The sequence below is a fragment of the Ixodes scapularis genome, unplaced genomic scaffold (assembly GCF_016920785.2).
Source record: "Ixodes scapularis isolate PalLabHiFi unplaced genomic scaffold, ASM1692078v2 PGA_scaffold9__187_contigs__length_104089568, whole genome shotgun sequence".
Taxonomy (NCBI): Eukaryota; Metazoa; Arthropoda; class Arachnida; order Ixodida; family Ixodidae; genus Ixodes; species Ixodes scapularis.
Window position 1 is genome coordinate 86388235 of NW_024609884.1, and position 26201 is coordinate 86414435.

At 45.8% G+C, this 26201-nt stretch overlaps 1 protein-coding gene across 2 annotated transcripts; it reads right to left on the bottom strand.

The window, feature by feature from the left end:
* Positions 1 to 140: 140 nt before the first annotated feature.
* Positions 141 to 25912, bottom strand: LOC8035942 (PWWP domain-containing protein 2B). Of its 2 annotated transcripts, XM_040208690.1 has the most exons (3): positions 24802 to 24860; positions 23339 to 23340; positions 141 to 4515 (listed from the first exon to the last, which is right to left on the bottom strand). In XM_040208690.1, exon 3 carries the CDS (start codon positions 4359 to 4361, stop codon positions 2919 to 2921), a length of 1443 nt encoding a protein of 480 aa, XP_040064624.1. In that variant the 5' UTR covers positions 4362 to 4515; positions 23339 to 23340; positions 24802 to 24860; the 3' UTR covers positions 141 to 2918. The 2 variants fall into 2 exon arrangements, with proteins under 2 accessions (XP_040064624.1, XP_029823544.1); XM_029967684.4 differs by lacking the exon at positions 23339 to 23340 and having other exon boundaries at positions 24802 to 25912.
* Positions 25913 to 26201: the final 289 nt, after the last annotated feature.

Consider the following 26201-nt stretch of genomic DNA (forward strand, 5'->3'; position numbering starts at 1 on the left):
TTTAAGTATTGTGCCCAGCTCTGAAACATAGCTGTAATCTTTTGCAGTAAGAAGTATACAAGCATGATCAACAATAGAAGCAATAAATTTTGCAGCTGTCCGAGTGGCAAGCAGATCATGCTGACATAAGAACACCAGAGTTCCTGATGTGGATACAGCTTTATTTAGAACCTTCTCGCTTCCTGTACACTTTTTACAATGAGATTAGCTGTGTTCCCACAGACTAAATGCCTCAGAGGCTGTGATGAAGAGGCTGGTATGAATATGAATGTCATGTCAGTGAATCCAAGGGTCGGTGAGCAGCCTCCGAATCACGTTTACAAGTGATATCTCCTTTTGAGGTCAACAGTCATCACAGTAGGGGCATCACACAATGCAATCAAGTCGGCTGTTGCTTTCCCGTAAAGACCACTGCTTTGACAAACCTGCACAATATGCCAACTCCGTCTCACATGTTAACACTGCAATTCCCAATGCACAACAGTAACACATGCTACATGGCGCAATCAAGGTCTTGCACTGATCCTGGATGGTGAACCCTCTAGCAAAGCGGTCACAACTCTATCGGCATTGAAAAATTTGGAGGGCGGCTTGAATACAACGGCAGAGTAAACCTCTCGCTCAGTGAGCTTCTAGTCAATCTCATCTCGTCCAATAACAGTTTCCACTTCAATCGCAAATACATACTATAGCACATAGTCCTTTTGTCATACTACCGCAGGGAGTATTTCTGGTAACGGAGTTGTTTACACTTTGTGGCACCTTAAAGGCTGACGTACAGCCTCGGTTTTCTGCAGGGAAGATAATCCTCATCGTCCTCCTCTCCTAAACTGCAAGGGGAGCCGTGTTGAGGCAGGGGAAAAAATGGAGGATATAGGAAAGGAGGAGGCAGGTAAAAAGGAAAGCGCGAAGTGTACGTCACCCTTTAAAACCCGACGTATCGTTTTCCGTACGACAAAAACCAGTCCCGTTTCCTTTCATGCTCCCACTCCTCCTCTTCGAACAGAGTGAAAACGGGACAGTGGTTTCTTCCTTTCTGGTTGTTGGGCATTAAGTGTAAGTGAAACTGAAGTTACAAGCCCAAGCACATTGCCTTGAATGCTTGCACAGCACAAGTGTGCAAATACAGCAGTTAAGCTCGAAGCACAAGGTTTTCACTTGTAGCTCTGGCTTCGCTCGCACTCAGTTAAAAAACCACTGAAAGAAAAAAAAAATTTAGTGGTTTGGTTGGAACTTGCGTGTCAAAAAAATAATTTTACGCGAAAAAAATTAATTTTTTAGAGCAATATTGACATTGCAAAATGCGATTTAGTCGGTAGTCACCTCCTTTCCACTCGTTTTCTCTCTTGGCATTTCAGGCACGTGGAGGAGAAGTGGATTGGCTTCGCCTTCACGTTGAGGTGGAAAGAGCAAATGACCATTGCACGACGTCATGGACTTTTCGCACAAAATTACAAATAAATCTCGCCGTTAATATTGCTCTTAAATATTTTTTTTTTTCGTGTAAAGTTTATTTTTAGACAAGCGTGTCCACCAGACTGTTAAAAAAATTAACAGAGTGTAATTTAAATAAGTGAACCAATGTCGCAGAATCTAAGTTTTTTCCTCCGTTAGTTGTATCTCCAGACATTGTCTCACCGTTGTGCGAGAAAAGATTATCCACAAGTCGCCACCCCCTTTGACAGAGACCTTTCTTCAGAAGTGAAGCTAACATTTCACCCGAGCTCTTTCTTAAGCTCTTTGTACGGATGCTACGGATAGCAGCAAGACCCACTGCATTGGTTGTACTATAGCAGAAAAAATGCATACTTTGGGACAGCTGAACGTGATTCCTAGAAAAATTTAATGCACAACCTTGCTGCAAGTAATGACTAAAAACTGGATGTTGAAGGCACCACAGAGTTCTTTTTGAGGCCTAAAATATGCACCTAAAAGTTCTGCAACGGACAAGGTCAATAGGCATTTATAGAGACTTATGGAAAATCAGTGGGACTTGAAACCTGCTGTCCAACAAAGGAGGACAAGGTGAAATGTTGTTTGAGGGCAGCAACATCTACTATTCTCCTAACACTATTTTCTTCTTCTCCTCTTTGACTAGAGGTTCTAGTGTTGCCAAACCTACCAACTGTCCACAATGCTCTAAAATGCAGATTGCTCGTACCCATCAGATAACTTCCAACGCAACCGTGAAGCTTTTAAAACTGACCTCCATAGTGCCTCAACATCCAGCCTCTAGTAATGACAAGTGGATGGGGTGAGGAGCAATGACACTATCTTGAGCACTGGGTTTCATGTTATCACGGTGCGAGTCTGGAAGTATGAACCATGGAAAAGGAGATGAGCCAAAGAGTCCAGCAACAAGGGCCATTGGAGTATGACAAAACCCACCGGCAACAAGCTCTCGTTCACAGCGCGTACAGAGGTTTTGAGGTTGCCACACCGCACGGGCCAGCCCCGCGGCACCCGCAGCGACGGGATGCCACCGATACTAAAACAACGGGGAGGGATAAGCACGGGAGCAAATGAAGTCACACTGGGTGGTTACCACAAAAAGCACACAGGCAGCGAAACGAGACCGTAGACGCCGACACAAAATAAACCAAGGTTGAAAGGCACACACCGAGCACAGCCGAGGCTGGCAACCAACAAGATGCCAGGTGGGATTGCTCAGAGCAGAGGCTCTGGACAGGCCACATCCGCCAAAAGGAATGAGACGGCCCTTCAACCGCACTCCCAAACCACCGTGACTAGAAACCACTAAACCCGATAGGAAGCCATCGGCCGCATTGTCCCAGTCGTGCGGCAAACGGTTCCGGCAAACAAAAATAGAGGTATGTACACGCATCTCTATACATTAGTGTGTCCGGGACGACCCCCGAAGCGTACCCTGTAGTGTTGCAGACTCGCTTTGCAGCCTCTCAGAGAAGTGCCAGCTCCGGCGGCAGCTCCTGGCAGGCCGCCGCCTCGAGGGTGGCCTGGCGAATGGCCTCCTTGTAGGGGCCCCGTTTCTTCTTGTTGTAACGGCTCTTGAAGTCGTCCAGGAAGGGGCTCAGCTGCTGGCAGGGCATGTATGACGAGGTGGATGACCCGAACCAGGCCACGTGCGCTTGCTGGTTGATGGTGGCTCCATTGTCGCGCTGCGACACGCTCAGCGCGAGCACCTTTCCGGGCCACCAGGGGAAGCCGTGGATCTTGCCCCAGACGATGTCGCCCACTGCCATCTCGCGGCCGCCGTCCAGTGTGCACCGCTTGACATTGTGCGTGCTGATGCGCATCATGAGCGGCTTCACCTTGTCCATCTCACGCAGGGGGTCCAGCTTGGGGAACTCAGGCACGTCGCCACACTCGCTGCCCGACCCGCTGCTCGCCAGCAGGTCGTCATACTTGGGGCTGCAGCGCATGTAGGCCTTGGCACCCAGACGGCGCAGGCTGATTGACAGCTTGTGTGAGCGGCCCTCGCCCAGGAAGCCCTCGGCGGGGCCCTCGTCCAGCCCGTAGCTCGGACTGTTCTCCACGTCGTTGCGTGGCTCGTCGGGCTCCCGGTGGCGCCGCTTCCGCTTCACCTTGTGCTTGTGGTGCTTGTGCTTGGCGAGGCTCGGGGAGGCCAGCAGCGGGCTCTTGTGGTGGTCGCGCCGTGCCTTCTTCAACGCCTTCTTGGCTGCACGTGTGCTGCTCGTGTCGCGCAGTCCCACGCAGTCCATGCTGCTGTCGCCGTCTGTGTCGCTCGGCCCCGTCAGCTTGGCCGGGATCTTGACCACGGTGCCCTTGCCCTGCGGATTGGCAAACGAGATCTTGATCACGGGGCTCGTCTTGGTGAGTGCGGCGCGAACAAGCTTGCTCTGGGGCCGGGCCAGCTCCACAAGGCCCGAACTCCTACCAATGTCATCGGCGTCGGTCCACTTGCGCTTGCGCAGAATCATGCGGTTGACGGCCGGCGGCACCAGCGCAACCGCCTGGTATTCGCTCTTCGACTGGAACTCCTCGGCACCGGCCGGCAGCTGGGCGTTCTTCAGCTCCAGGCTCTCCGCCATGCTCGCGTACACCGTCCTCGTCGGAGATTCCTCGGTGCGCGGGGAGGGCGACGTTTGCATGATCATGACGTCCTCGTCGTGGGCGACGCCACTCTTGGGCGGGAGACGCGCCTCCGGCTCGCACTTGGGCATGGGCAGGCAGGGGCTCACCACTGGCAGCGCCTCCTTCTTCAGGCTGCCTAGCTGCACATTCTCAGAGTTCTCATTGCAGATGGCCCGGCAGTGGGAGCAGAGCACCTGGCGCGGACGTAGGCGGCGCATGCGGACGCTCTGGTCGCGGCTGTTGCGCCCCGTTGTCTTGCGCGACTTGGCCCAGGAGCGGCTAGACATCTCGTCGCTCGGCTTCTCCTGGAAGTATGTGTGCCTCTGCTTCAGTGCATGGAACTTGTCCCCCTTCTCGAGAGCCGCTTCGCCCAGCGTGCCCTCGGCTCGTGGCTCCTGGCCCCCCGTTGGGCCCCAGGGGCTGATGCCGAACGGGATGTTTCTGGAACAACAATTCCCCGGACGTCTATGTGACAACCGCACCACCAATTCACGAGCGCCGAATCGTTGCAAAGCGCAGCTGAACGCGCAGTCTGAACTTAACAAATCACTGATATTGCAACAGGACCCTTAGTAAAACAAATGTGAGAAAATCTATTGCCAGCCCCTGGGCAGACTTCCAGTGGCTGAGTAGCTACCAAAGCAGCAATGCATGTTTTGTCCCCTTTGTGCAGTCATTTATTCACCACACCGTTTCACTGCTTTCCGAGCTCGGAACTGGAGTAACGTAGGAACAATAATTATGCTGAAAACAGCTGTAACTCTAGAATCTAGAAAATGGTTTCTATTAACCCTCCAGCTGCTTTCTGCGTTTAGAAAACTTACCCTTAACTGCTCATTTTCCCTTAAAGCCCAACCTACAAAACGTTTTTCCGCAAAGTACGAAAATCCTCCTCACCACCCTTCCCAATTCCCCCTCGCTCACTGCTATCTTCACGGCTGGCTCCTTTTGTTCCTGCAAGTTGGGGCTAGATAAGCCAGGATATGCTCCAGGCTTATCCTGTGAGAGGGGTAAATGTGAAAGGGGGCGGCGAGGAGGAATTTCCTGCCCTGCGGAAAATGATTTTGTAGGTTGGCCTTTAACAACTTTTAATTTATGCGCGATTTAGCATGTGCAACACATTCCAAACATTCTAGCTCGGTGAGCGTAGCTGATTCGGCAAACACGAGCCATGCTCACTGCAAATGTATCATTCACTTCTAATGAGGAGGCATATAACAAGGTACTGCAGCTCCCCAGGCCCTATGTATTTCCAATGGGAACTTTTTGGTCCGACCCCTCAGCAGCCACTGGACAAATGGACTTGGGGATGGTTTTATTAAATTAAAAAAACAATTTGCAGCACGGTTGCACATTTCCCAGTTTTGAGGCTAAAGATTTTCTATCGGAGGTTGAATTCCTTCAAACTGTCTCCTTTTTCAAACTACCATTCATGAGCACTTCTGAAGAAAGCAGAGGCACTAATACATTTTCTGGCACTGCGTTGCGGAAGGTAATTTCTTTCTTGACATGTCTCCAACAAAATTTTCGTTTTATGCATTTCAATAGGGAACTAGCAGGAACAAGTTTGCACTCCAGTGAAAGTCCGAAAATTGCCTTCCTTGATGAATTTTATTGTCTATCCCGAGGCTCCTTCTGTGAGCAACTTTGCATAGTTATTTTACAATCGAGGTCATCTTGTCTTAGAGCAGAGGGACGGACTATTTGCATTATCCCGTTGCTTTCAGTCGTGTTCAAGGTTTTGGGGTGCATGTTTCACGGATTATATATATATATACACACACACACACACACACACACACACACGGTGTTTCAGAAAACTCAGGCCAAATCGCTCCTGCAAAAACTACTCATCGCAACGAAAAAAGGCTTGTGTCGTTTTGGTCCTGGGCCAGGGGCCCAGGACCAAAATGGCCAGGGGCCCATTTAGGAAAATTATTAAAGTCCGAGATAATTAAGTTGTTAATTATTTTTGCGTAATTAACTTTTTTAATATTGTGTTTAAGGGCATGGTTTCAATTAGAAAACTGTTCAGCATCGTCGAAAAACACTAAATCAACAAATTGCGCAATGATAGAAGGCACACGAACCATTTTACGGCTTTCTGAAAAACCGCACAATTTCGACGGGTTTTTAAGTTTCGGTTTGCTATCGGAGCGCACCTGGACCCCGGCGGCACCGCGCCCCATGGAGAGATAGTGCAACCAACCTCTGCTGCGCTGTCATCGCGCGACGCCAGCAGAGGCTGGTCGCACTATCTCTCCACGGGGCACGGCGCCGCCGGGGGCCCAGATGCGCTCCGATAGCGAACCGAAACTTAAAAACCCGTCGAATTTGTGCGGTTTTTCAGAAAGCCGTAAAATGGTTCGCGCGCCTTCTATCATTGTGCAATTTGTTGATTTAGTGCTTTTCAGCGATGCTGAGCAATTTTCTAATTGAAACCATGCCCTTAAACACAATATTAAAAAAGTTAATTACGCAAAAATAATTAACAACTTAATTATCTCGGACTTTGATAATTTTCCTAAACGGGCCCCTGGCCCAGGACCAAAACGCCACAAGCCTTTTTTCGTTGCGATGAGTAGATTTCGCAGGAGCGATTTGGCCTGCGTTCTCTGAAACACGCTATATATATATATATATGGGCGGTTTCATTTGGATTCAGGCAACGAATGGCAGTCATATTTTTTAATTTGCTTTAAATTTTTATATTTCGTGGCGCATGTTCCGAGAAGAACAATCCTTTTTATTTTAATGTCCTGACATGTTTAATTTTTGAGGGAAAAAAAAAAAAAAAAAATCTCAAAGAAGTGGGAAAGAACGACGAGGTTTTGAAGATTGTCGTATGTAACGTGTTTGAATCACTCGCAATCTCGAAGTATTCAGAAGAGAGTGTCTATATTTTTTTAGCGTGATATATATGCAAGTAGATAAAACGGCATTATAACTACTATTTATCATTCGTCGTCTCAATCTTTGTAAAAATCCCCAAACATGCCTCCGCGAACAACTGTGACCTAAATTGCGGATTTTTTTTTTTTTTTTTTTTTGAGTCTACTATGTTTAGTATTACTTTTAAAATAATACCACGTGTAGAACCTTTCATTGCCTTCTAAATTAAGCGAAGTTTGTGTTTTTTTATCATGTACGAGTACTAAGAAATAAATTATGAAACAGAGAGTGCTTTCACTTTTTGTTCAATTTCAGCACGCTGTATAAAAAAAAAAAACATTTTTATTATTTTTTTTTTTCTTACGTTGCGTTTTTTTCACATCTTTCTTTTAGCCAGAATACATTTCGTTAGAAGTATTTGCCTTGGTTTCGAGTCTTAAGCCTCTAAATATGCTGAAAAAGGGCAAATGCCGATGGTGGGTTTTGACGATTTTCGTGTGTGGCGTTTTTGAACCACTCTCAATCTCAAAGTATTCAAAAGAGCATCTATATTTTTTTAGTGTGATACATATGCAAGTAGGAAAGGCCACATTATAACTACTATTTATTATTCGTCGCTCCAATCCTTATAAAAATCCACAGACGTGCCTCGGCAAACAATTGTGACCAAAATTGCGGATTTTTTTTTATCGACTATGTTTTGTATCGCTTTTAAAATAATACTACGTGTAGAACCTTTCATTGCCTTCCAATTTAAGCAAAATTAAGCAAAGCGAAAAGAATATATATATACTTTTGTTTTTTTTGTGCGGGGGGGGCGGGGGGGGGGGGGGGGAGGGGGGCAAGGGGTTAAGTTTAGGGATGTGGGCAGAGCTGCCAGTAAATCATACAGTCGTCATATTCACAAGAACCGCGTGGCGAAGCGTAAAATTGGCGATGCAATTCTTCTTTTTGTTTAACCTTTTTTCTGTTGTTTTTTTCGGTGTAATGCTGTTTATTGTCTGCTCAAGTCAGCAGCATAGCCAGGAAGTTTTCCGTGGGGGTGGAAGTGGGTGGGCTGTCCATGACTTGAGGTAAGTGGGTGGGGGGGTGGGGGGAAGAGGGAGAGGGGGAGGGGGAGAAGAAGGAAGGAAGGAAGGATCTGAAGCCCCATAAGCATTTCTCAGGCTATGCTACTGGCTTGAGTCTGTCTTTTTTTTTCTTCATTGTTTCATTGTTTGTGCCATTGTCGTCTTGTTTGCTCAGGGCTCGCATTATATTTTATCCGAGTAGTCCTGGCATTGCGCCGCAGTGGCAGTAAGCGATGTTTGTGGCAAGGTGTCGGAACACAATGAAAACAACCGAAAAACTAAAAAGAACAATATTTTTAGGCAGAATGAAAACATAATCAAAACATCATTTAATAGTTTGTTCTGAAGTGAAGCTGAAAATATTTTTTTAGCAGTTTTCGGTTCAAGAGGAAAGTTCAGGTATTTCAGTATCTTCCGGGCCCATTAGCTCGAAGCCAATTAACTTCAACCGCTGTAAAAAGTTAACCGCATTTCCATACGAGGGAGAATTTTAGGACACGTAACCAGCAGAGTAGGGACGGTGGGGAAACATGGCGGTGCGCCTGTGAGCGAGCGCCATTCGCTCTGGAACTAATATGTCATAATAGCTGCAATTTTGGGCGTGTTAGTCAGGAATGAATGGTGCAGGAGGCTTTCGCTTCGCCTTACCTCACTTAAATCGCAAAGCATAAGCAATGACCTCGCCACATTTTTTAGATAGTCCCTCGATTCTGGCCCTTCCTAAGTGATAATTGTCGGCATGGCGAAGTCTTTGAAATAAAATAGTGGATTGCCTTGACTCAATCGGCCAGGTATGATAGCACGCAGAAGCAGACAGAGTCCCAATAGACCTTTTGCTAAATTTCCTAAGCACCGAGGTGCATGCTACAAGTGTAGTTACACATGCTGCATGTGCTGGCATCTGCAGCAGTAACTGTTCTAAAGTAAAAGCCTAAAACATATTTTGCCTTGCACGTGCGTTCGTCCAAGCCTTATTATGATTATATATGGGGAAAGCCAGCGCGCGCAGAGCGTAGAATTACACTTCCAACATTCTTTTCGATGTTTAGGGAATTTCGTAATCGGTCTATTTTCACCGGAGCCGAATTACATGGTTTCCAATTCACGATGGTGTTTTATACAGTTCTTACATGCTGGCCAACTATGCTGTCAGTGTACCACCCGCCTTTCACTGCTCACTTCTTCCTCGTCATTTCTAGGACTGAACTTCATCATCCTCTTTTGAACTTAGGAGGAAATTTCAACGAGGGTTGTCTTCAATTCAGACTGCCAAAAATTGAGAAATTACCCAAACAAGGGTTAATTTAGTTTTACCTTACCCAATACCTGTACCACGAGCACCAAAAAGTGTTTCTTCACCTCAAATGTATGCCGCGCTGCATCGCGAAAACCTGGGTCACCCCCTTTTCGGGAACTTTTCCACGAAAGCCACCAATATTTGCTACAACCAATACGTGACACCAGCTACCAACCCATAATAAAACACTGAGCTATCGCTCATCTAGCCCTCGTCGAACTTGGCTAGGTACTTGTAGGTACCTAGTAGGGAAGGGCGGTTTACTTTTTGCCGCGGTTAAAGTTAACCGGCTTCGAGCAAACGGGCCCTGGTACCCAGAGAAACCAGAAGATGCCCTCGAAGTATTCCTTAAGGAAAAAGAAGCTGAGGCTGGTGCACAAGCTCATGTGACAAGTGAGCTCGGCCTAGGCCCACTGGACATAGCTCAAAATGCTGGATAAGGAGCCACACCCTTGAAAAATCATTACCGTAATTTATTTAAATTTTGGGAAAATCGAAAGGAACGCCAATCGGAACTGTACACTTTAGCGCAAGTGACCCTTGGTATATCATCTACACAGGCCAGCGTGGAGCGGGCATTCTCGGCTCTCAAGTCGAGTTGCATTTCACCAAGTACACTTGAGGATGTGGAAAGACAGTGAGAGTGCAGGCCAGCTGGTGATAGTTGATCATGTTGTTTAAAACCCGAGGCTGTGATGAGGGAAAAAATAGGAAGCTTTAAAGTCGAAGAAAAAGGCACAGATGTCTTCTCCTGTGCCCTTTTCTTTGACTTTAAAATTTCCTATTTTTTCCTTCACCATAGTCTCAGGCTTTAAACAGCATGATCAACTTAAGAATGTGTTGCTTCCGAGATCATGCTTAGTGCCTCAGGCCGTTCTTCCTCGCGGTGCCATTTACCCCAATTCTTTTATTTTCTATTGTTGCAATAAGAGAACACTTGCTACGACTTTTTAATAACAAACTTTTTGATAAAAATAAGTGTTTCATTTTCTTCTTTAAGTTTGGTTTCTTTGCACGTTTACACATTTTTTCACTCCGAAGCAAAATCTGAACGCGATTTTTTTCTGTGGAATGAAACTGAAACCAGAATCCTAGAGACCGGCCTGCTAGAAGTTAGCAGCCAATGGCGGCTCCGCGAAGACCACCGTCAAGATCGCTGCTCGGCCTAGCGATCTCGACCCTCTTCAATCGCAACATCAACCGCTCACCCTCATCCACACGTTCCATTTAAACCCCCATTGCCATTTTTTTTTACTTTATCTGTACAAAACCATTTTATCATTGCTGGATGTGGCGCCGCGGGCCTTCACGGTATGAGCAACTTGCCTCTCTGCGGCGCCGCGGCTCTCTGGAGCCCAAATAAATAACACTATCACTATCAGAACAAACAAAAAATACTCTGTTCCGACACCTTGGTATGTAATGGTCGTTAGAAGATCGGCGAATGTTTATGTTGTCTGCCAGCCGATTATGGGGCGGAAGTTCATCACGTGGCACCAGTCAGGTTAAAAGTAATTGGCTTTTTTTGGTCAGAGGTAAAGAAGGCGAGCATGTACAAAAGTCGGAGAGCTGCGAGAAAGAGTGCGATATTCAGTGTGGACTTAAAAGCTCCACCGCGCATTAATGATGTCCTAATCCCAAACATTGTACAAGTACTTAGATGGGAATAGTTTGTAAAATTAAACTCTGCCAAATCAACCTTTGACAACATCACCATCTGGAATCTCTCAAGTTGTCCGTCCGTCCTCCTCTCCACCCCATTCCCCCGTTTCATTGTTGACACCATGAAAAGAAACATGTCCTTCGTCACCCTGTGGATTTCAAACGCATAGAGGGTTCTGAACTAAAAATATTTGAAATTTCTATTGAGGAAATTTTTTTAATATTCACAGAAAAATTGAGAAAAGTTGTGTTGTGCAATTGAATGTGACAAGTGCGCATGTTTTTGTCTACACCTGTATGAATATGCATGCTTTCGTACACGTGTACAAATGCACATGTTTTCGTACATGTTCGTACAAAAGTAAAGGTTTGGCAGCTCTCTGCCTGGTCAAGAAGCAACATAAATGGCAATTAAGAACCCTAATCATAAATTTAATAAACAGAATCCCGACATTTACACCATACAATAGACTTCGACAACTGCACCGTGCTGGTCTTGAAGAAAATTTGGAGAAAACATCTCTTCGGGAGTCATGGTTCATCCAACGCACAAAAGGGAAATGAACTGCTCTTCGGGTACTCTTCCCAGCAACTATGTGTTGGGGGTCAATGATCTCTATGACAATAGACTTCTTCCAAAACCGAGGCGCCCCTTCGCAGCAAAATACCACGCAGTGCACTCTGGGAACTAGTTGGCCACTCAGTTTTGGTTTCGATTGAGCAGCTTCATTTCATGCTATCTCGCCGCGACCGAACGCGCTGCTTGCTTTTTCAATTATCCGACTTTTCACGAATGTACGATGCACTCATTCTCGAGCGATACAGAACGATGACCGGGGAACTTTCCTTGGTTCCCGAAGCACCGGATATTGTGCGAGCATATGAAAACGTAGTAAGATGTGGTTTAGTCACCTCACCCCTCGAGTGCTTCTTTGAGCTCAGTTTCAGTAATCCTGTCTAGTACCAGTGAACTACAACTAAAATTTGGTCACCTTGAGCCTTACACGTATTTTGTTTGCCAAACGTCCGCTTCTTGTTACTTAATGGGGCGGAAAGCAAGCCGCGTCCTCACAGGAGTATCAAAGCTGAGCCCAGCGTTAACGCACAAACTTTTAAGGAAACTCAATAAATTTGACCTCACTACTGCAGAAAAGTTACTATGATGTCTTCCTCATGTCATCATATATCTCCCACTCAAATTTTATGCTGATAGAAGATTAAGTTTTTGCAAACGCTGAAATCGGCTAGCATTGACGGGAGCATTAACAAGCGTCCCCTACTCCTCACTAAGCCTTTTTGGACGAGCTTTTACCGACGCCCAAGATCAGTGTCTGAACGGTGTGTCTGAAATTATCTCGGCATACTCAGTCAGGAAGAAAGAAAACACATAACAAATATAATGGCCATTAGCAACCGCCAAATGTGCTTTGATTTGGTGCACCGCATAGGGGTTCATGCCCGTCGGCGCACTTCCGACGAACGGTGCGGCATTCTTCAATCAAATGCTCGACTTTTGCTTTCTTAAAACAGTTTGCATGTGCGAATGTGCCTATATGATTGCAGGATAACTTTATCCGCATACGCGATGCTGAATAGTAGTGTAATGCAAGCGGGTGGTGACTTCACTTCGTGCAGTGCTGCGGGTCAGTACAGATAAGAGATAAGAAGTGCGTTCAAATGGAGCTTTTCAATGGCGCCTCTGAGTTTTCTCGCGTGCTCAGGCGTATTAAGAAAAGCAGTAATTGCAAAAAGTAATCTTTCGTCTATGGACGCACGAAACAAACTTCCTGACCAACAATACTAATGTAAAGGCGCGAGCGAGATGTATGCATACTTATTGGTTGCTACAGCTTGTTGATTTGTACACAAGCAAGATCCCCGAGCTTTGCAGCGTCGAGATTCCCAGCACCGGCTCGTCCACATACCTCGAAATGCTAACAGAAAGGCTCAAGTACAAAAATACAAGCATGTGTTAAGACAAGCTATACGTCTCGGGCTTGTGCTAAAGCTTCGAGGTCTGGCCATTTAGGTTAGTTTAGAGACCAAAAATGACGCTCTCAGGGCCAGAAAACATGAGATAACGGCCGTTAATAATCTCTGTGTATAATCTCTTGTCGACGTGTCGATCGAAATCGAAACCATGCCACTCGCCTCCATGGCCAACTAGTTCCCAGAGTGCAACGCACGCCATGTTGCATGCAGGGCTTTATGGAAGTAGTCTATTGGTTGGATCGCTGATCTCTGCTTCGAGCCCATTGCGCGACCGCAGCCGCCAGTCGGCCATCTTACGCCACTTGCTGAAGCGTTGTCAAGGCTGTGGTCACGTGACCTTTGCATCTTGTCACGTGACCTAGAGACTGTAACCATGGTAACTGTCACAGGGTGTCTAGTGACCGGGAAATTGCTATTACCGGGAAAAATCAGAGAATTATCAGGGATATTGTCAAAAAGCGAGCCCAGTCAGCAAAAATGAGCTGGAAACGACACTGAGTGCCTTGAGCTAAAGACTTGAGGACTTGGGGGCAGAAAAATAGGCAATAAATTCTGCTTGGAGCGGAGCGCAGGCTCTGCTCCCTCGATGTAGAGTGTGCTACCTGATGCACAGGCAACAGCCGAGAAATCTAGTCCAATCCTTGGATTGGATTGGACTCTGAGGGTGCTACACTAGGCTAGATCCAGTTAAAGCTACTAGATTAAGTAACAAATGGAAAAGCCGCAGACCCCAATCCAATCCAAGCCAAGCCGAAAGTATCCGAAAGTGTGCGTCTGGCGACCATACTGCCATTCGGTTATTGACGTGTGTGGTTGGGCGTCGTGTTTTCATCATGTTTCTCGAAGTGGCCTCTTCACTGACGGTGTCGGCGGCAAGAAAATGCTCGTTTAATCCGGACTCGACGAACCCAAATATTTCGGAATATGCTAGTTGGATTAAGCCCGTGCAAAATGATCCTTACAGCGCTCAATGCTTTGTGTTGTAACTGTCTTATATATTTAACTGCCTCTGCAGTGGTCAGAGAATTCCACCTGAAATTGTCAGGGAAAACCTGGAAAAATCAGGGAATTTCAAAATAATAATTTGCTAGACACCCTGTGTCTAGGCTTGACAGAGCTAGAGCGGGTGACGTCAGATGGCCGACCGGTGGTCGCATTTGCAGAAGGTTGACCAGCGATCCAGCAAATCGTCATAGAGATCGGTGGTCAAGGCTGCGTGACGGGTCCTTACCAGCATAGGCGCCGACTACAGGAGATGGCTATGCTGCTAGGGCTCCTTGCTTTCTCAAAAAGGCCTCCCGCCCCCCAAAAGCTCCTTGGGAAAGCAAGTACACTCGCCCTCAAGGACATGCCTCATTCACCTCATGCGCGCCGTAGCAGGTGCTTGCGCATATTGACGAGTGTCACCAATGAGTCTGAGCAACGAGATAAATGAACTGCAAACACTTCGCACACATTACTATACGAGACATTTTAAGAAACTCAATTCCAGGCACAAAAAAAAAAAAAATAAAAAAAAAATAAAAAAGAAAAGCTTGCAGACGGCAGAAAATACATAGGAAAAGACTCCCTCGGCGACGGCAATCATTGCGGCACTCTTGCCCAACAAAATGGACCGAGAAAGGCGAAAAAGAAGCTCGGGCACCTTATAGAGCCACTAAATAAAGCTACGCTTTCAGAGTACCGAAACTCCAGAACTACGCGACTGAAGCGCGTCAGGCGCTGCCATCTTGGGTCTACGCGAAGACGGAGGAGTGACTCTAGCCGAGCCAAGCCGAGCTGTAGCCGTCGCCTGCGCCTGCGCCAGCTGCCGCAGCTGTGGCAGCGAATCAAGGTCGTGTTGTTCATATCTTGAAGTAGCACGGAAAACGGGCGTGCTGAGCGATAGACTTCAGCGTGCGCACGCAGCAAACAGTGAACAGCAACAAGCAAAGGACCGCTGGACCCAAAACGGTGGCGTTGAGAAAACGCAATGATGATGATACTGACTCATGTAACTGAATGATGCAGCAGCGAATTTAGAATATTGCTGGATAGAGCGACTGTATTGTGGGCAAAATGCCAAAGAAAAGGAATGTGGTACTCCGAGAGCGTAGCTTATTTAGCGAGTCTAGCACCTTACAATAAACCCTTTCACAAATTCAGTGACATCTAGAGCCTCAAACATAATTATAAATTTTAATATCTTAATGGCGGTTAAAATCTAGTATCTATTAGTCGATGGCAGATGCACGAAAGTTACGGTGTTCTTCACTGTACAGTTATTTTTTTCCACTTCCCCCCGACGATGTAAAAAAACTACCGCTCTGTTCAAGACATTTAGTTGAGTAGAACTCTTGATAAAGGTCTTTACATTTGAATGTCAAGGTCCCTACGCACAGTTGTGTTTGAGTGTGTGACTGCGTCGCGCTGAGAAACGAAAGTGAGTCACTGGCACATCTGTGCTTCGTATGAAGCGTAAAATCCAGTTCAAGGAATAGCCTGGGACGCGACATAAGAAACGGGGATGTCCTGGTTTCTTGCAGCCGCAATGCAGTCAAACGCAACTGTACATAGGGGGCCTTCATGAGCTGTCTTGGGCGTGCCGAAGCCGAGCATTTCAAGGATTTACATGACACCCTCAAAAGCATAGCGCATAGAAGCTTGTAACACTTGTCACAGTGGCATTGAATGTTCAGGCGCTTGTCCTCAAATTCTTGCTTCACCAGCTATCAAAGGCCACCATTAGCATGAACAGATGATATACACTCAGACGATGATAGCTATTAAAGTGGCCAGGCTGAATTTCGGAAAGGGTCTATTGAGGTGTCGGAAGCAAAAAGTAAGCAGAAGCAAGACTAAGGGACTGATGAAAAAAGAAAAGTGGTCCGCTCACTCAGAAGCGTCAGCAGCAAAATTCTCTTTGTGACAAAAGTGGGGCAAAGGCGGTTTGAGGCATGCTCCCGGCTGCTTGTAAGAAAAAAACGCTCGTAAGAAAGAAAAGTCGAACATAAAAGACAAGAGCATCTATGTGTCGTCTACGATGCGTTGTTCTATGGCGGCAACAGGCGGCGAAATTCGAAGGTGCCACCAGACGCGACCGAGAAGGCAAAGAAGCTTCATCGACCGACCCACCACTTAGAGGCGCTTGGCCACCGGGTTATTGAGCGCCTGCCTGGCTGCACGGTAGCTCTCGACTTGGGTGCTGTCTCAACTTTACAAGGGGTGATGAGGAGGGCAAGTAGGGAGGTCTTTTCGTTTATTGTTAGGGGATAGCCAAACCAGCGTCAAGCAAGTCTCGTGTTCTTTTTCTTTTTGTTTAAACAATCCTCCTTCCTGTCTTTAATACTCCCGCTGTCTTAGTCCCCTTCAACTTCGACATTTGAGACACGAAGGTGTAAGGCGGGACCTTGCATGCGAGTACTGTTGCAGCAATACCACAAACAAAACTATAGTAATTGCTACTTTAATACTAGGACGGAGTAATACTCACAGAGTAATGTTTTCAATCAAAACCGACAGATAACAGAACTAAATTAAGCATACTTGTATATTTATTTGGAAGCTCCTGTATCTAGAGCTTGATTTCCCATTACCATGTTGCACTGCAAAATGATTTATTTCGAATAATTGGCTAGAACACATGGACACGCTGGCGCCATTTATGCGGTGACCCTGGGACTGCATTTCACTAGAGTGAAGGTTTGGCGGTATTTGCGAGGTCAAACATACATACTATTTATGTTTATAACATTGTTGGTATAACATTGACTAAAGTTTTTAGAGCCAAGAAAGAATGACACGCAAAAGAAATAGTAAATATACGGGGGACCATCAAGTGTTCCACTACCAGCCGTTAGGTGGTGCCGGTGTGTCCTCTTGTTGCAAGAGGTTCTAAGGGGTTTCAAGGCACTCGGTCCTAAGAAGTCGCAAGTGTGTGAACGGGCTTTTACTCTTTTTTGCTAGCCCATTGTTTTTATTTTACTGAAGAAGACATGTCTCAGGCCGAAACGTTGAATTGTAATTTCCGTTGTTTCCATCAGTTTTTTTTTTCTGTTTTTCTTTAAACACACACACGCACGCGCACGCACGTGCACACACACAAGAAATTCTTAAGAACATCCCTGCCGGAGACACTATTGCTTCATGAACCCCCCCCCCCCCCCCACACACACACACACACACACACAACACACACACACACACACACACACATAGGCGAAAGTAGAGTGCGCAGACACAGCAACTGTAGATGATAAAAATAAAAATCTAATTTAATGCCGAAAAAAGCCACACACAAAAAAAGAGTAAAGTGCCGAAAAAAATTTAATTAATTTACACGGAAAAAATGACAAAATAAAAGTCAAAGGTAAATACAAAAGCGTACAAAAAGTAAACTGATAAATAAAAAGTAGAATGAAGAATTAAAAAAAAAAAAGAAGAAAAAAAAAGTAAGGGGCCTGACGTTGGTCAACGTTTCGACGAGAGAGAGAGAGAGAGGAGAGGAGAGGGAAGGGGGGGGGGGGGAAGCACCCAAGTGCAAAGTGGTGAAGTTTGACACTTGCACCCTGGTCAGAGCTGTATATCGAAAGAGTCTGGTCAATGGGAGGAGCAGGCAGAACCAGGGCACGAATCAGACGCCTGTTGAGGGCTGGACATGCTCTCTTGGCTACCCAGAAGCCGAAAATAATCCCCTAGAGGTGGTAGCGAGACACTTTTTTTAACAAGTGTGTGAAAAGTTAAATGTACTAACTCTTCATGGTTGAAAATATGGTGCACGTGATGTTTTGATTATGATTATGCAAAAAGAATATGCCGCTCAAACTTTCTTTTCCTCAGACGGCAGATGCCCGAACCTCGGTGTTTGGCGTATGGATTACGTCGATCTCTGCTATTTGCTCATGCTTTTATATCTTTATACATCTTCCACCACGATTTTCCATGACCGTGATCGAAACATCACGTATACCACATTTTCAGCGACTGAGTTACTCTGACACACATTCATTTTGTTTTTCGTAACTACCGCCACGGTGTTCGCGGCTTCTGGTTGACCACATTTGATTTTGTGAAGACCCCCTGGAACATGCCCAGCCTGCTTTCACCCAATGGTGCCTCCTCGTTTGCCTCTTATACTTCCCCAATGAATGGCCAAACTCTCTCTATATATGGCTCTGGCCCTGGTGCGAGGCCATGAAGGATGACGAGAGTGGCGCAATTGCCACGGTACATTGTAGCCACGCCATGCAGGCATGTGGCAGACAATAATCAAGTGTAATCATCAGGAGTAAAAAAAAACCTGGTTCTGTATTATTACAGTAGCCGCCATCCCACTATTTTGCAAACTTCTCTCTCAACTTTTAGCTCCTGACATCGCCCACGTCGTCTAGAAATTCTGACGATGACGAGGCCAGCACAGTTAAAGAGCAATGTCTGCACTTCGTTTCATCTTAAGTCAATGAGCAGGCGACGCTGCGAGTGAATGGGACCAATCAAGCAGCATCAAAAGCGCGACATCATGGCATTCGTGACCTACCTGGACATGCTCTTTAATTGGCTAAAGCAATCAAGCGCTGCGAATTCCCTTTGACTCGCCCTTTTAGTATGTCTGTTTGTGAGTATATGTGTTTAAGCCTTTGGCTGTGCTCTGACCTAAAATGAAACAAACTATATGGTGGTAGGCACTATGTTAAATACATATTTGTACAATTTTTGTTTCCTTCAACTTCCTTTAATATTAGGATCGACCAATAATAAAATGAGTATTTTTTGCTTTGTTCAAGCCCCTCTCGGCGCAGGTGTGCCACAATTCTTGGCAAAAACAGCGCTTTGGCGCAATAGTAGCAGACTTTCAACGATGGCGCCTGTTGACACAAATGACGCAGCATTTTCATCGCTGCTATGGTTACCTTTGTGTGCAGATCCCATGCTGCACAAGCATATTCTAAAATAGGACACACATTTGGCACGTATCAAGTTTCTCTGAATTTTAGAGGTACCTGTCTAAAGTTACAGATGAGAAAGTTTAACGTGCTACCGGCCTTGGACGATAGACAACATGGGCGTTCCATGACAGGTAACTAGGAAACAGAACCCCCAGACACTTTTACTCCGTTGCAAATGATAGGCTTGCAGCATTCAGGAAGTATTCTGTGGTCATTACATTTTATGAAGTTTAAGGTCATGTTCCATATATGGCACCACAATAAAACGGAGTTCATCTTGCAAAAACTAAGAAACCACTTCGCAAGAAATATGATAAATGCAACAGTCATCACCATTTGACCGAACACGGCTAGAAACATGCACAGCAAAGTCGTTTAAAGACACCAAAAGAAAAAGAAGAGGGCCCAAAACAGACTCTTGTGGATAACACATTAAAATCTGACAAGTTCACACCATCTAGAACCATGCACCTTTCAACAAGATTAGCCTCAAGCCATGCCAGAAGCATGGCAGGTATCTGAAGAAACGTGTGCGAGACCGAGTCAAAGACTGCAAAAGTCTAGAAAGACCCGATCAATCTGAGTACAACTATTGATTGAAACAGTAATGTCACGAGTAAATTCTATTACTTGAGTATCACAAGAAAAGCCTGCCCTGAAAGGGAATAGAAACACATTACTTTGTAGATGGCCAATTAATGTACAAGAAACATTCATTACAAATATGGGCCTATAGTTACAGGTTTTTGGTTTATCTGCTTTCGTGCACTGGGACCACATTTGCATGGTTCCAGTCAAGAGGTAACTAATTTTTTAAATTACTTTCTGAACAAAATGATAAGGGGAGATAGAAGCGGCACAGTTTTGTAAGATTTGGTTAGATAAACGTTCAACTACATGCGACTCAACCATTTTTAAAAAAAAATGTGATTACTCTTTGTCTGTGCTCTGACCCAAGGTGAAACACACTATCAGAGAGTAAAGACGTCGCAAAATACATATTTTTACCACTTTTATTTTCTTCTACTTGCCTGAATATTAAGACTGACCAGTAAGAAGCAGAAAGGCAAATTTGAGAGGGAAGAGTGCAAGAGAAATCATCTTTAGCAATGTATAGGTCAGAAAAACGGGATATAAGAAAAGGATAGCCGCTTGATAATTCACGGGGAAGCACATCACTGTTTATGAGAATGGGACTGTAAAGGACAAAGACATATCGGATTAAATTTGAAGAGATAGACACATATGTGCCATATGCCATAGTGAAAGCGACACGCTAGAATATGTGGGTTTGAAGTGCACCGAGCTTCGTCCTGCCTTCCTTGAAGGGGTAATAAATTTGGAACGAGTGCAGTTTGCTGGCAAGGATGTAAGAACAGACTAACAAAGAATTACATAAAAAAAGGGGGGTTAGAAGACTGGTGAAAAAGGTCTAGAGAACCATGATAATACAGAAAATTGGTGGGGTAGATGATTTAACGAGACGGAATGTATAGCAAGATTTAAAGAGGAGTGAGATTAAATGTTTTTGGACCAGGTGGCGCAAGCTACCGCCCAATACAAAGGGTATTGCAAATACCATCCATTCCTTCATCAGTCTTATGATAGAAGGCACACTTGCTAAATGTTCTCTGGTCGCCTTCACAATGTCTCGCAAGAAAAAGAAGCCGACTTAAGAGGGCATCACTGAACGGAAGTGGCGACATACTGAGGCATAGCCGTGCCTATCAGACGCCAGAAGAGAGAACAGCGTTCGGCTAGGGACAGAGAAGCAACGTGGGCTCGTTCTGCTAAGACCCACTTTCGTATCATTCTTCGTGTGCCTCTTAAGGCCTTTCCGGCAAATGGTTCTCTGAACCTGTTTTCTGTGGTCTTGATAAATTCGACAAAGTCCAAATTTTTGCGTCTTGGCTCCAAAACAATGCCGATATTTCTGCAAACTTGCCTGATGTGTATTCTCACCTAACTGTAAGCCTAACACATGTTCTATGGCATTTGGGTTAGAAGTATACTCAGTTTCATACTTGGTGTGCAACGCTGTCACCAGTTCAAATGAGCTGCTAGATAAAACCGTGTGCTCACGCCAAAAGCTTTGACACCACTGCACACTAGCTATGAAACAGAGTTTAGGCACTGCACATTTGCGATTTTCGTTACCCAGAGGAGGCGCCACCATCGTCCAACGTGGCAGATGGGAGTGGGTCGTTTCCACTGATTGGCACAGAAGGTATGCAAGATTTTTACTGTGGAGGAATTGCGTTGCTACCTGGATGCTGAGCATTTACTGCAGGGGTCTCAAACACGTGGCCTGTGACTCGCTGGGACGCTGCCCGCAGGCAACCGGCTGCGAGTCCCCGTTCCCATTTCTCAAGCGCTTAAAATGGCATCTGCCGTAGTGATCGCATCTCACCAATTTTTTTCCGCTCGAAACATAGCTGATTTTTTAACGTATTCATAGTTTATACTTAAGTGCGTTCATTTGCCCCGTGCTTCACTTTATTTTTTGCTTCCCAGCTTCTTGTCATGTTAATCACCTGTACAATTCCACTACTAGGCTGCAAGCACGAGCTCTTAGTTAAAGGACACATCTCGGCTCCGCAAACTCTCGATCAGCAGGAGCAACTGCCAAAGATAGCTATGAGCTTGGAATTCCTGCCTTCGAAAAATATCACCATTAAAATACAAGTAATTTCTCAGAATGTTATAAAAATTGTCAGAAAAGCGAGAACTGCCGTATTAAGTTTTTTTTAACACGTTGAGCTTAATTAATTCCCGAGTGAACTGAGCAAAGGGAATGACAGTGTACTTGCTCTCTTGTCCTGTTAAAAATGCCAGCATGTTAGTGGGACGGTGCCATTTAGTACTTGTTACTACACCAAGTGAAGGCCCAAAGTAGTCCTACAAACAAGTGAAGGCCCAAAGTAGTCCTACAAACAAATCAAGGCTAAAGATGTCGCTGGCAAAACTACAAGTTCACAAAAAGCATAGAGCGTGAGGTGCCTTCTCTCTGAAATTTTTTTAAAACCCCCACCCTACATTGTCTCTCAACCTTTTGGGGGTGGGCTATCTGGCCCCTACACTCAAATGAGTTTGAGACCACTGGTTTACTGGGTACCTGACATCTAGTTCCTAAAACACAGTGAGGGTGCAGGCGAGCTGGTGTAAGTTTACCATTTTGTTAAAACACCAGAGACTAGGTGAGAAAACCTTGAAACAACCAAAAGTAGAAGAGACAGGGAAAAAGTCAGTCAGACGACGTCTCAAACTCAGCTAATACGTTTACTGAATAAACATATCAGCTGAGTTTGAGACGTCGTGTGACTGACCCTTCCCCGTCTCTTCTACTTTTGGTTGTTTCAAGATTTTCTCACCCAGTCTCAGGTGTGTTAACAAACTGGTAATCTTGTTCCTGCTGGCATCAGGAACTGAAAAATTACGAGGCTCTGCCTCCAAACGTTCCTACTGGAGCACATCTGCACGGAATTCCAATGAAGTCTGCGAACGTGTGCGGTGGCATAAAAGGCAGTGCAGTCTAACAGATCGACAAAGGCCACACTGGTGTGTCACACAGGTCGCTTGACCAAGTGCACAGAGTCCTGGACGCTGGACGCTCAATGAATCAACCTCGCACCACTTCACCAATTTGCTTGCCTTGCAAGTGCACTCACTCTTGGCAACCGGTTTTCAAACTAAGAAGACCTCCTTGAACCAACGTACTAAAAGCACATTTTTTTTTTTTTACATCTAATATGCTTGATGAGCAATTAAACACCTCCCAGATTTGCATGCGAGCTTGAACTCTAAAACCCCAATTCAATGCCACGAAAACTCATAACTTAGAACATTCGAGATAAAAATGTTTGCAAAAACATCTTCCAAATTTTCTCAAAACCAAACTTTGAAAACACGGAACCCTAATTCTAGATTAGACAACACTAAGCCTCGGCACTCCACCGAGACATCAGATGGGTTACCCAAGATGCAACACTAATCGGGGAAAAGCTCTGCATCGATGCTTAATCGAACACTGTTCTGCAATCAATGTGTCGTGTTATCCACGGTGCCTCATCACCACCACAGCAATAAGTCGTTCTGACATGTTTTTGCTTTAAACAGCAACCAAACACACATAATCCACCTTTCTCTTACTTTTCCCAGAAAGAAGGCTCTTCCCGTCTTCATCCTTTTTTGTTGGTTTTCGTTTATTCTTGTAACATAACCAGCATGATCCCCTTCACCAAATGCAAACTTTACGTAATTCCAAGTCTAAACTGAAATGATGTCACCCCTGCATTTGTCTCACTGGCTGTTCAGCGAGTTGAGTTTTCGGCATATTGCAAACACATACTCTGTAAAACATATAAAATAGCGCAACAGAAAACAAGGACAAGAAGTAAACAGGACGGGCTAGCGCCTGTCCTGTTTACTTCTTGTCCTTGTTTTCTGTTGCGCTATTTTATATGTTTTACTAAGATGAACCAACTAGCCCAACAACGTACCTTACTAAACACATACTCTCTTCTTCCAGCTTTATGGCTGTGCTGGTTTGTGTGGCACGAGCTTTCCCAAACACAGCTCACTTCACTGCTTTTGAAGGACACAGACATGTTTCCTTTTACATGGGTTTCAGTTCCGTTTACCCCTCTGTGTATCACAGATACACAAATGCTTTCTTAAAACCATGCAATGTTGCTATACAAACAGACAGTACTTTAGCAGGGGTTGGTTGATTTTGCAGCAGAGAGCAGAATCCTCCAGCCCATGCACTTCGAGCAGTCATACATAGGCTTCTGTGGAATGTGCGGTACCTCGCTCAGACGCTTTTATTGGATCACAGGAGTTGTAGCTTGTCGTGGAACCACACCCACGAAATGAATGGGTGCATGGTTTGCGCATAACGTAACTCACAATCAAAAACCCTCATGAAGTGGACCAGCCTTTTTTTATTAGAGTCTTCGAGTATGTACCTTAAGGACCCGCATGGACCAAAGGGTTTTGGTCAAGACGTGTACATTTGTGCAAGGAATTCGTTGGATAGCTTCGCATAGTGCATGCAAGACATCCTTTGCTGGGCAAATCACAGACATTCTGTTGTCAACACCGAATTACACTGTGTAAGGAGGTATGGCATCAACAACTATAAGGGCAGAGACTGAATTGTGTGGTCGTGCTGCATGCAGGGCATACGCCTGCATGTACAGGATCTGCACACCTGGGATTCTGTATCACGTAGGCTAGGCTTTTTCTTTTTTTAATAATTTAGAAATAAAATAGAACTGCCTACATTTCAATTTTTTTTACTACCTTGATGCAGCAATTATTAAAAAATCGCTCTTAACACCCTCAAACTATAACCACAACATGACCCGTTCTTTATTTTCATTCAAAATGTATCCCTAATCATGTCAATTCTAAAATGCAAGGGGAATAAGCGGCCTGCAAGAAACACTTTGGCCTACATACCATGAGAGGTGAAATTACCAAGGACGAGAAGAAAAACCAAGAAAGCTCGTATTTGCATCGCCCTCTGAGGGCCCTGGGTTTCGGACCGGCACAAACAACGTTCAGTACGCTAGTGACGAAAAGTTCCACACCGTCAACGAGGGAGATATATTTTCCAAACCCCATTGCAGTGCAGGGAACGCTGCCTGCATTGTGCATGCACAAGCCCAAAAAGTCTAAATTCTTATTTATCGGGCAAATATGCACATATTTGGTATCTGCAGGTTCGGAACGATGCCGAGAAGTACTTTCGGCTATTTTCAGCTTGCTAGGCTGGACCACCGCGACGAAATCGCAGGCAACAGGCAGCGAAAAACTAGGCCTATCTGGCTCATCTCCGACGAGGAAAGACCCTCCGAGTGCATTTTATGCCAGCCGCTTTACTCACTTTTTGCTGACATCGAGGAGTGCTCCTTGGAAGATTTTGCCGCCGTAGCTAAAAGAAACTATAATGACGTCGATGAGCGCTTCTTCGACCATTACAGATATCTTGGATCCTTTTAATAATTTGCCTTCATCCTCCGCACCGTTCGCCATCGCGGGAAGTGAGCAGTTCGTTCCATGGGACTTGACACGGGCAACCACGCATGCGCAAACGGCTATCTCGCGTCGCCGTCCGTGCCGGCGAAAAGTCCGATGCAGCTTTGCGGACCTTTGCCGTGCCCCGAGACTCGAAACACTGGCTCAGAAAGAGCGCGGCGAAACCTTTTCCAAGAGTCGCACTCTCACTTCACGCAGCTGGATCCCCGATTTCCCAAAAAGACATTATTTGTGAGTAGCTCGGCCGCTCGCGCCAATGTCGGCCGCCTTGGGCGGTCAGCGCGTGCCCCCGATTTGAGTCGCTTCGAGTGTGTGCTACGCGTTGTTGGGGCCACGAAGCTACGCTTGCGTGCAGCCGGGCCGAAAAACTAAACGCTGCTCAGCGGCGTTAGACGGTCGGCGTAGAGTTCGGCTTCCCGGGGCCTCCGCGCGAGCAAACGGTAGACATCTTGGCATCCCCACGGCTTCTGTCAACAGTGCGCGGCGGACCGAGAGGGGAGGCGGCAAAAAAGCCAGGAGCGACACTTCCAGCAAGCTGTCGAACACTTTTGGGGCGATGTGCGACTGGCAATACCGGGCTTACGTGCAATGCAAACATAATTCGGTCGCTGCTGGCAAGTTAGAATCTCCACAAGTGTTTGCTGCACGTTGACACTGATACCAGCATTAGTGCCAGCGTCTACTACATCGACGAATATCGTTTACTAGCTGCGCTCACTACTGCGCACTTTTTTTACTAGAACGAAGTGTGACGTGAGTTCCTGCGAACCCGCGTTTGGTAAGAGTCGTAAAAGCTGCTGCTGAAAAGTTGAGGAGTTATACAAGTGCCCAACCTTGGTGATAATTTGCGATTGGCGCATTGTTTCTGGGCTTGGGCAGCTAAAAATAAACGCCCTGTTTTTGAGGCAGTAACAGAGAATGGCCTTGTGTTGGGAAGGTGCGAACACATGTGAATACATGGTGTCACAGCATGCATCGCAACATGGGGGAGGCTTCGAGTAGTAGAACATAATGTGCTGCTGTTCGGCTCAGTGGCTCTCAGTTGCACATTCCTTTTTATATCTGATGCAACTGTGCTCTGCCAAGCAGTTCAACGTCGTAAGCAGAAAGAGCTTTTCACTGTAGATAGCTCATTAATACGTAGCTTACATGTGACGTCATTTGCGGCTATGCCAGTATTTTATGCGCCGCAAGCATTCTGTTCACCGTGTTAGCTTCACACCGCAGGAGTTTTAGTTCGAAGGGTTC